At 35.4% G+C, this 12,690-nt stretch overlaps 1 protein-coding gene across 1 annotated transcript in view; it reads left to right on the top strand.

The window, feature by feature from the left end:
* LOC149796333 (uncharacterized) overlaps window positions 1-12,690 on the top strand; it is a 113,765-nt gene that overhangs the window by 81,414 nt on the left and 19,661 nt on the right. The window contains exons 6-7 of the mRNA XM_089961002.1: window positions 3,948-4,046; window positions 10,502-10,597. Of these exons, the coding sequence (XP_089817128.1) occupies window positions 3,948-4,046; window positions 10,502-10,597 (195 nt within the window). The remainder of the gene's footprint in view (window positions 1-3,947; window positions 4,047-10,501; window positions 10,598-12,690) is intronic.

Below are 12,690 nucleotides of genomic sequence, written 5' to 3' on the forward strand. Positions count from 1 at the left end.
TTTCTGCCACTGTGTATACATAACACTGTAAAATCCAAATACTCCTAGTGTAATTATGTCACTGTGTATAAAGCATAGTGTAAAATCCAAACACTCCTAGTGTAACAAACGCAGACTGATACCAAGACCCACGTGGATAAAGTTTGCAGGCATAATTGTCTGTCACATCATGTAATTTCTGGGTGGTTACCTCGTTGTATAGATGATCGCAAATCCATGAAAATAAGCCATGTTGTGGAATAAAGTTTTCACCGAGAGGTGAGCGGGAAATAGCTGCAGTAAAGAGAAAAAAATAATTGGTGCAGATGCTTGATTCACAGTGGAAGGTATTTCTGTTATCACGGGCATTAATTCGTCAGCTGCGTTTAATATATAGAAAAATCGTCTTATGCACATAAAAGTTCGTACAAGATGGGTTACGCATTTTTTTTAACGGATGCTCAGAAACAGACATCGGTTGAAAACGGAAAACAGCTTGTCATAGTGGATGAAACATGTATTTACGTTTCTAAACCCGACTCGAGAGAAACTAATAATGTTTGGATTGGAGAAAACGAGCAGAGTCGGAGTCGGACTGTCGAGAGAGTTTTATGCACATTATATTTCGATGCAAAAAGTCCGGTCTGCCAGGTTCTTAGGCTTGACTCGACTAGTGTTACTGGACATTTTCATGCCTCCAAAGTATTGACAAAAGCTGTGGAACACTACTAAATCACCTGTCCGCGTACCGACACCCGGGTCATGGTATCCATCCATGACAATACACTTGTACATAAATCTGCCGTCATGACAGGCTTCCTGAAGGAGCACATTATCCAAACTTTCCCCATATCTTCCATGTAGCTGTTACTTAGATCCAAGTAATTATTGGCTGAATCTAGTTTCACTAATAGACAGACAATTTCGGCTGATGGGGCATAGGCCATATGGATTGATGGGAGACAGACGACCTGGGCTGATGGGGGACAGACCATATGGACTGATGGGGGACAGACCATATGGACTGATGGGGTACAGACCATATGGATTGATGGTGGACAGACTTTCTGGGCTGATGGGGGGACAGACCATATGGACTGATGGGGAGAAAAAACATATAGATTGATGGAGCCCGACGATCTGGGCTGCTGAGGGACAGACCATATGGACTGATGGGGTACAGACCATATGGATTGATGGTGGACAGACTTTCTGGGCTGATGGGGGGACAGACCATATGGACTGATGGGGAGAAAAAACATATAGATTGATGGAGCCCGACGATCTGGGCTGCTGAGGGACAGACCATATGGACTGATGGGAGACAAACCATATGGACTGATTGGGCCCGACGATTTGAGCTGATGAGGGTCAGACCATATGGACTGATGGTGGACAGACCATATGGACTCATGGGGGACAGCTCATATGGACTTATGGGAGACAGACGATTTGGACTGATGGGAGACAGGCCATATGGACTGATGGGGGACAGCCAGCTTTGTACTAATGGGGTGGGGGGAGGCGTTTTGAAGGTTCAGTTTTCTGATGTGTAAACAACATACCGAAAGGTGAATTAATAGTGGTATTTAATACTTGGATAATCACACTAAGAAAGCGTACAGCGGTACATGGGGAATACCTTGAGGTGATGTGGGGAATTCGCTTGCTGGTGAGGTCGTTGCCGATGTTTAATCAGACTTAATATAAAAATAAAACTTTAAAAAAAATAGTCCAAATTGTTTGGGTTTTTTATTATGTATTGTTCGCTTTGTCATTTTTCCTTAGTTATCCCAAGGGAAGTAACTGCAAACCTTACAAAACTAAGATAGGGAAACAACTCGCTTGGTTAAATAACAACCATGACATTGAGTTATTTCCCTTAATCTGTAACCTCGTCTTAATTAGACTCGTAGACAAACTGCATTGTAATTTTAACTTCTTCCCCAAAATTTTAAAGCGTTAATATAATTTTACCAATTTCACATAAGGTGAGTTTACAAAAAGACTTCTTTTTGTTTGCACCTATGAACGAATCAAAATATTGCAGACTTTTACCAAATGTCTACATACATACACTAAAATAATTATAAGTTCACCAGGAGACAAAAAGAAACATACGTTTTTAACTTAAATGCCAATAAAATATTCCCAAATATGAGTCATATACAGTTAGATACAATCTTCATAACCAAGAAATGATACAAGTTACAATAGTTTCAGACCAAAATGTATGATAAATTAAGAAGTCATATGAATGACACAAATTTTGCTGCATCAAGGCCATCTTTTGAATTTTGTTGATAACACTTGTACCATTATTAAAGGTTTTATGTCATTTAAATACAAATAGTTGACTTAAGAATAACTTAAATATTCATAGCATTCCATGTTAAAACACAGTATAAACATTTAGTACAACTGATACATCAAATGGTGTGTGTTATCCATGTTAGAACACACTATAAACATTTAGTACAACTGATACATCAAATGGTGTGTGTTATCCATGTTAGAACACAGTATAAACATTTAGTACAACTGATACATCAAATGGTGTGTGTTATCCATGTTAGAACACAGTATGACCATTTAGTACAACTGTTGCATCAAATGGTGTTTGTTATCCATGTTAGAACACAGTATAAACATTTAGTACAACTGATGCATCAAATGGTGTTTGCTATCCATGTTCTCCTGTCTTGGAAGTATCTAGTTCATCTCGAGATGTTTCCACTTTTCTTTCTCAAACAAAAAAGTGAGTTGAGCTGGAAGTCCTGCAATACATTTGTATATATTTTCTCTTAAACTTCTGCAAAGCTTCAGTCCTTCTCAGACACAAGTGAATTAAACTCTTCAATGGGCTGTCCATCGCTTTGTCTGATTGTTAAAAGCAGCTCTTTCCACCATTCAATTTGAACTTTCCATTTCGTATTGTTCAAAAACAAGCGTCAGAGAGTAATCAAGAACAGTTCAAACATGGCAGGCAGGGAGTAAACAACATAAGGAAAGGCTCTTGTAGGTTCAAGTGAAAAGCAGAAACAGCTTTGTTCAGTGGGAGTCAGTGTAGTGGTCCAGATGGCAATGAATGGGAGTCAGTGTAGTGGTCAAGCTGGCACTGAATGGGATTCAGTGTAGTGGTCCAGATGGCACTGAATGGGATTCAGTGTAGTGGTCCAGACGGCACTGAATGGGAGTCAGTGTAGTGGTCCAGATGGTACTGAATGGGAGTCAGTGTAGTGGTCCAGATGGCACTGAATGGGAGTCAGTGTAGTGGTCCAGATGGCACTGAATGGGAGTCAGTGTAGTGGTCCAGATGGCACTGAATGGGAGTCAGTGTAGTGGTCCAGATGGCACTGAATGGGAGTCAGTGTAGTGGTCCAGATGGCACTGAATGGGAGTCAGTGTAGTGGTCCAGTTGGCACTGAATGGGAGTCAGTGTAGTGGTCCAGATGGCACTGAATGGGAGTCAGTGTAGTGGTCCAGATGGCACTGAATGGGAGTCAGTGTAGTGGTCCAGATGGCACTGAATGGGAGTCAGTGTAGTGGTCCAGATGGCACTGAATGGGAGTCAGTGTAGTGGTCCAGTTGGCACTGAATGGGAGTCAGTGTAGTGGTCCAGATGGCACTGAATGGGAGTCAGTGTAGTGGTCCAGATGGCATTGAAGAGCTCATATTACTATCATTATTTTCTTCATAAGGATGTATTAATGGATTTTGTGAATTTGGATTCATTTCTTGTCCAAATGGTTTCAAGTTCAAAACACAATTTTCTGTTTCTTTTGAATTTTTAAGTCAACCACTTTTTATATCAATGTAGCTTGTAGTAATTTTTAAAAGGCAGTTGGGAAACACCATCAAACTTGGTACTGTTTTTCCTAGAATGTCTTTCTGAGTTTGATTGGCCTATAGGGCAGATATTGTTTTCTGAGGCTTGTTTCTATACAGTGCAAATTATTATATTTTAGGGATGTGTCATCAGAATGGAAAGCCAAATTTGAAGCTGCTAATCAGGAGCTGACAATGGAAAGAGGAGAGCGCTTGAATAAGGAAAGAGAAATCAGCAGGTAAAAGATTATTCCTAAACATCTACCTACTCATCTTTATGTATACATACAAGCACACATTTGTACCTGCATAGTAACATGCATTTGTGCATGCAAGCATGAACTCATACTCTAATACAGAGAGGTAGAACACAAAAAAGACAAGAAACTATACATCTGCAGTCAGTATCTTTTTCTTGAGGTCAGCATCTGTCACATTTTTGAAAATAAATATAACAGGTCATTAAAATTTTGTAAATTTGCCATGTTAAAACACCATCTCACATTATGTTTACAGTGTTTTAGTCAGAATGTATATTTTATAGTATTATATGAGCCTGCATTCAAACATGGGCATGTAAGGGCCTTACTCCTTCCTAAATCACCATGATCAAACATGGGTTTTGAATGGCCATACTCCTTCCAAAATCATTACAATCAAACATGGGTTTTGAATGGCCATACTCCTTCCAAAATCATTACAATCAAACATGGGCATGTAAGGGCCTTACTCCTTCCTAAATCACCATGATCAAACATGGGTTTTGAATGGCCATACTCCTTCCAAAATCATTACAATCAAACATGGGCATGTAAGAGTATTACTCTTATCTAAATCAACATGATCAAATATGGAGATTCAAGGGCCTTACTCCTATCAAATTAACCATGATCAAATATGGAGATTCAAGGGCCTTACTCCTATCAAATTAACCATGATCAAATATGGACATTCAAGGGCCTTACTCCTATCAAATTAACCATGATCAAACATGGGCATTTAAGGGCCTTACTCCTATCAAATTAACCATGATCAAATATGGACATTCAAGGGCCTTACTCCTATCAAATTAACCATGATCAAATATGGACATTCAAGGGCCTTACTCCTATCAAATTAACCATGATTAAACATGGGCATTTAAGGGCCTTACTTCTAAATCACTGCAATCAGACATGGGCCATGTAATGGCCTTACTCCTTCCTATATCACCATGATCAAACAAGGGCATATAAGGGCCTTACTTCTTCTTAAATCACCATGATCAAACATGGGCATATAAAGGCCTTACTCCTTCCTAAATCACTGCCATCAAACATAAAGGCCTATCTCTTTCCTAAGCCACCATGATCAAACATGGGCAATTTAGGACATTTCTCTTTCTCCTTCCTAAGTCATCATGATTAAACATGGGCATTTAAGGGCCTTACTTCTTTCTAAATCACAATCATCATGCATGGGTATTTAAAGTGTTTACTCCTTGATAAGTCACTGGTATAACCTTGAGCAATTGACGGCCTTGCTTCTTCCTAAGTCACCATAAACAAACATGGAAATTGAGGGGGCCTTGTTTTTTTCTAAATCACTATGATCAAGCATGGGCATTTAAGGGCCTTATTCTTTCTTAAATCTCTGTGATCAAAAATATGAACTTTCGTGGTTGTTACTCCATCTATAATCACTGATCAAACATTGACATTTGAAAGCCTTACTACTTCCTAAAATCACCATGATCAAACATGGACATTTATGGAGGTTTGCTTACTCTGGCTACACAGCAGCCAAATCTCTGACTACATTACAGTTATGAGAGTTGCATTCATAGATGATGTTCACTTGTTCTTCCAAGAATTCCTTTTAAATCACATCTGATTGGTTAACCTTGTTATCATGGTTGAGATCCTATATCTGATTGGTTAACCTTTTATCATGGTTGAGATCCCACATCTGATTGGTTAACCTTGTTATCATGGTTGAGATCCCACATCTGATTGGTTAACCTTGGTATCATGGTTGAGATCATACATCTGATCTTATTTTTATCAAACTCAGAATATGTTTTTATATATAAGTATTTAGTTATTATTATATGTTTGCTTTCTCCATGATCGTATGTTATGTATATTTATGTTTTATGTTTGACCTTGGTCAGTAATCAAGTTAAAGGCCTACCTGATACAAAACATGTTATTTTGTAAACAGCATGTTACATAACTAATATTTTCTATGAATCTAGATTATATATTAGGATCATTATTACTCTCTCTCTCTCTCTCTCTCTCTCTCTCTCTCTCTCTCTCTCTCTCTCTCTATATATATATATATATATATATATATATATATATATATATATATATATATATATATATATATATGCATGTGTATATATATATATATATATATATATATATATATATATATATATATAAGAAATTAGGTTTTTACTTGGAAATTCTTGATCTGATTGGCAACTTTGAATGTTCTAGTAACTTTTTCCCCTCATTCTGGTCCTCATATTCTGACATAGGTTTTTATATAAGGTAGAAGTAAACATAAGTACTAATTCATATTTTAAGATCTGTCTTTTGAAAAGTCAATTTTAGTTGTGTTTCAGTTAATACTTGAGGTAATTTATATATTTAATTTATTTACTGATATTACAAAGTGCTCAGTATTTTGGAATTATTGTGAATCCTTTTGATGACAACTTGGATATATAACTGTGATGCATCAAGACTATTGGCACATTTGCACATTTGATACTACTGGCATGTAAGCACATTCAGTATTGGAATTCATTCAGAATACCACTGGAATTAATTTGGAACTACAAACATTTTGGACTTGTGATAGAACTTTTATTACTATTTGGAGTTTAATTCACAATACTTTTAAACCTTTTTAAATTTTCACTTTGTATTCTAATGAAATAAATTATTTTTTTATTTTACAAATCTTGTTGCTTTTCACTATTTTCTTTTACTTAGATAAAGACCGTAGCATTGTAACATTAGATTATTAGGATATCAAATTAGATTCATAATGAGTTACATCAAATTAGATTCATAATGAGTTACATCAAATTAGATTCATAATGAGTTACATCTGTGCATTCTAATGAAGTAATCTTTCATCTGTTTGGTATGAACTACTATTACCCTAAAAGTGATATATCTATTCTGATGATAATCAAACTTGTTTATTTCATTAACATCTCGGACAAGTTGGATAATGAGCAAGGCCCACATTACTAATTAGTTGGATAATGAGCGAGGCCCACATTACCAGTTAGTTGGATAATGAGCGAGGCCCACATTACTAATTATTTGTATTATGAGCGAGGCCCACATTACTCATTAGTTGGATAATGAGCAAGGCCCACATTACTATGTAGTTGGATAATGAGCGAGGCCCACATTACTGATTATTTGGATAATGAACGAGGCCCACATTACTAATTATTTGTATAATGAGCGAGGCCCACATTACTAATTAGTTGGATAATGAGCAAGGCCCACATTACTAATTAGTTGAGCAAGGCCCACATTACTAATTATTTGGATAATGAGCAAGGCCCACATTACTAATTAGATGGATAATGAGCAAGGCCCACAATATTAATTAGTTGGATAATGAGCAAGGCCCAAATTACTAATTAGATTGATAATGAGCAAGGCCTACATTACTAATTAGATGGATAATGAGCAAGGTCCACATTACTAATAAGTTGGATAATGAGCAAGGCCCACATTACTAATTAGTTGGATAATGAGCGAGGCCCACTTTACTAATTAGATGGATAATGAGCGAGGCCCACATTACTAATTAGATGGATAATGAGCGAGGCCCACATTACTAATTAGATGGATAATGAGCGAGGCCCACATTACTAATTAGTTGATCATGTATCTGATTAACTGGACACCTTTTTGGATGTCACATTTCTGTTCCAGCTTTTCTCGAGATGAAATTATATGCCTGTTTCATCAAAATCATACATTCAACTGTCAGCTGAAAATAATTATATATAGCGATACAGATATACATCTGTCATAGAATATTCATATTTATTGTTGAAGATCAAGATAACAGGCACATGTATGAATTGCATAAATAAGTAAGGTCATAATTAAATATTGTCAAATAAATCAAAATGCAACACAGCATTTGAACAATGACAAAATAAATCTGTAAAACAATTAACCCTTACAAGTATTAATGATGACCCTTACAAGTATTAATGATGACCCTACAAGTATTAATGATGACCTTACAAGTATTAATGATGACCCTACAAGTATTAATGATGACCTTACAAGTATTAATGATGACCCTACAAGTATTAATGATGACCCTTACAAGTATTAATGATGACCTTACAAGTATTAATGATGACCCTACAAGTATTAATGATGACCCTACAAGTATTAATGATGACCCTACAAGTATTAATGATGACCCTACAATTATTAATGATGACCTTACAAGTATTAATGATGACCCTACAAGTATTAATGATGACCCTACAAGTATTAATGATGACCTTACAAGTATTAATGATGACCCTACAAGTATTAATGATGACCCTACAAGTATTAATGATGACCCTACAAGTATTAATGATGACCTTACAAGTATTAATGATGACCTTACAAGTATTAATGATGACCCTACAAGTATTAATGATGACCTTACAAGTATTAATGATGACCCTACAAGTATTAATGATGACCCTACAAGTATTAATGATGACCTTACAAGTATTAATGATGACCCTACAAGTATTAATGATGACCTTACAAGTATTAATGATGACCTTACAAGTATTAATGATGACCCTACAAGTATTAATGATGACCCTACAAGTATTAATGATGACCTTACAAGTATTAATGATGACCCTACAAGTATTAATGATGACCCTACAAGTATTAATGATGACCTTACAAGTATTAATGATGACCCTACAAGTATTAATGATGACCTTACAAGTATTAATGATGACCTTACAAGTATTAATGATGACCCTACAAGTATTAATGATGACCCTACAAGTATTAATGATGACCTTACAAGTATTAATGATGACCTTACAAGTATTAATGATGACCCTACAAGTATTAATGATGACTTCATTCATCAGAATGATTACAGTTTATTTCCAAAGACAAAAATATTTATTTGATGGCTGCGTTGAAGCTCATTGAAAATATTTATTATTATGACATTATCGGCACTGTGCAAAAAAAGAACATAAATCTGGATTGGCTTTGCACTTCTATGACTATTGCTGTAAAGTAAGTGGTTAATCTCGGTATGCATTGACATGAGATTAGAACAACAATGGCTGTGAGCGATGTGTGCTTCGGTCTAGTTTAATCTATAGCAAATGTCACTATGTGTATGACGTCATTTTTTAAAGATAAAACAGTCTTTACTTTTACAAAGTATTAATTAATTTAGGTCAGTGGTGTTTTTTCTGTTTTTGCAATACAGTCATTCATAGCATTTTTCTTCAGTGCAATCTGCACTTTATATCAGACCAACCTAAACAGTCATATTTACAAATGATTACATCAAAGCTAGCAGTGTTTTTGTTTCGTAATGCAGTCATTTATAGCGGAGTCAAAATGTATACTGTGCCTTCAAATTGTGGTCACTGTTTGTTCTGCAGATGCCTGCTCCTGAGTGTGTTTATATATAAAATTTATATATGCATAAGTTATTTCCCTTTAATTTTTATTGTTTGTGGGTTTGTCTCAGTGATTATATGTTATATATATCTGTATTTTTTAATTAACATTTGTATAAAATCAAGTTAATGGTCTACCTTAGTAGGGACATTATTTTGTAAACAACATGATGCATGGCTAATATGTCCCTATGATTATAGATTAAATATTCAGATCATTATTGTTTGCATTATGGATACAGTCTTGATTCTGACCTGAGAAGGTTCCAGAAATGAAATTTTTCATTAAAGATGACTGAGTATTTCCAGAAAATGGTAATCATGACTTAGGACAAGTGGAGGAGTACATAAAGATGTTTACGTTATAGTTACTCATTCCTGCCTTTACATTTGAGTTATTTATTCGGGTGGATTTATTTATTTAAATTATTCACTGGAATTGAAAAGGTGCTTATTAATACTTCTTGGATTGAATCATTAATTTGAAGTAATAGAGAATTCAGTCAAGGACATTGTTGATTATATATTTGTGATAAATTAAAAGACTTAACACATCACCACATTCCAGGCCATTGGCACATTAACACATTCAAGACTAAAGGCATATCAATACATACAATATAGGAATTTATTTGGAACACCACTGATATTCAGTTGGAATTTTATACTTTTCGACTTGTGATAGAACTTTTAGGACTGTTTGATATTTAATTCACAATACTGTAAGTTCCTTTTAAACTTCAGTTTTGTATTCTATTTAAATAAATTATTTGTTGAATTTTACAAAACTTGTGACTTTCACTCTTACTTGGTTTAAGACTATAGAGTTGTAACAGCAGTATGACAGTGATCGTATATGACACACATTTGCTCATACTAGAGGTCACATAAGGCAGGTTTTACTGTACATTTCTTCTGACTGGCTGAGTTTGTTACCTCTCTAGACATAGAGACTATACTTATCTTGCAGTTTCTACAGAGCTTGTGTTTTATATGTTTCAGACTGGCTTCAGAGAAAGTTCAGATACAGTTGGAGATAGATAAATTGAAAGAACGTATCAAAGAACTGGAGTCACTGAAAACTGCAGGAGAAGATGAGTATGTAAAGTCTTCATTTGTTTGAATACATCTGGGAATCTGGCAACAAGCATTCAGTTAACTTATACTTTGGCATTAGTTGTTTGAGTACATCTGGGAATCTGGCAACAAGCTGTCAATTTATGTATACCTGGGCATTGTTTGTTTGAGTACATCTGGGAATCTGGCAACAAGCTGTCAATTTATGTATACCTGGGCATTGTTTGTTTGAGTACATCTGGGAATCTGGCAACAAGCAGTCAAGTTAACAGCATCGTATCCTTTTTGTAATATGACTATCAATACATATTTTTCATTTTTTGCAAAATATACTTATAACCTGAATAAGTATATAAGTATATGTCAGTATTGGCTTAGGTCACATTGTCAGACATTGCTTTGATAGCATTGTCAGGTAGTGTTCTGATAGTGTTGTTAGTCACTTGTTTTAGTAGCACTGCTTCAATAGTATTGTCATAAATTGCTTTGGTAGTACTGTCAGACATTGCTTTGATAGCATTGTCATAAATTGCCTTGGTAGCACTGTCAGACATTGCTTTGATAGCATTGACATAAATTGCTTTGGTAGCACTGTCAGGTAGTGTTTTAATAGTGTTGTTAGTCATTTGTTTTGTTAGCATTGCTAGACATTGGTTTGATATCATTGTCAGACATTGCTTTGGTAGCATGGCCATAGAGTGTTTTAGTAAAATTTTCAGACATTGCTTTGACAGCATTGTCAGGTAGTGCTTTGATGGTTTTGTTATCCACCTGCTTTAGTAGATTGCTAGAAATTGCTTTGGTAGCATTGTCAGAAATTGCATTTCCAACATTGTGAGACATTGCTTTAGTAACATTGTCGAACATTGGTTTGGTAACACTGTCAGACATTGCTTGGCAACATGGTTGGACATAACTTTGATGGCATTGTAAGACATTACTTTGGTAACATTATCAGACTTTGGTTTGGTAGCATTGACATACATTCTTTTGGCAGCATGGTTGGATATTGTATTGGCAACATTTTCAGACATAGCTTTGGCAACATGGTTGGACATTGCCTTGGCAACATTGACAGATGCTGCTTTGGTAGCATTATCAGACATTACTTTGTTTTCCATATCCTTTATCTTTGCATGTCACATAACCTGCTTAACCTTGTTTCTTGAATGTAAATATGATCTAATTGATATTTGCAAATATGATGAAGAGGACCTCTATTATTTCAAAAATGATTTAAAGGCATTCCGTGTCCTCAACCGATTAATCTTTTTTGATAGTAAATGATTTTTGAACTTCATATTTCCTGACTTGTGGAGACTTCAACCAAAATGTCAAGGTCACAGTGTAGCATAACTAACTGTAACAAACTCAATCTTCAGTAATCCATTTAATTCCTGTTTTGGTTTTGCACCAATGTTCATGCTTAGGAATTCCATTTCCATTCAAACTATTATATACATCTTATAGACATAGAAAAGAAATACATGTAGTAATATATCATATAGTTCAGAACAGTTACTATGGTTATGATTTTCATGCACATCTAAATTCAAATATCAAAAATGTCAAATATTTCAGTGTACATTTCATCCACCTGTCTATTGTATGAATCATTGTGATATTTCATTTTATTCTCCAAGTATTCCATAGTTTGATTACATCATTCATACCAACATTTTAGACAGTTGTGGGAGGTTTCCCAGATTTATTTTGAGGAGAATAATGGTTGAAAGGGTGTCATCATTTTAATTTGCAGCCATGCTGGGGGATGATGTAGGATGAGAATATTAGATTGATACAAAATAGTAAAATTACTCTGGCCTTACAATAATGATTAGGGGCCCTGATTGTGGAGTCGTCTAAAGCACTAACTGTTATGGATAACTGCCATCTCACCTCTGTCTGTGTGGGTTCTAGTCTCAGATTCAGTCAATCTGGGTATGTGAGAAAGCTTGCCATTTGCTTCTTGTGGATCAGGGGTTCTTTCCAGGGTTTTGCCAGGTTCATCCTCCACCATTTATACTGGCTGCCATGTATAGCCTATCTTGTGCTGAATAATGGCTTTAAACCCCACAACAACAACAATAACAACAATAATGATTAAAGCTATT

The sequence above is a fragment of the Sinohyriopsis cumingii genome, chromosome 6, assembly GCF_028554795.1.
Source record: "Sinohyriopsis cumingii isolate HCF-2022 chromosome 6, ASM2855479v2, whole genome shotgun sequence".
Lineage (NCBI taxonomy): Eukaryota > Metazoa > Mollusca > Bivalvia > Unionida > Unionidae > Sinohyriopsis > Sinohyriopsis cumingii.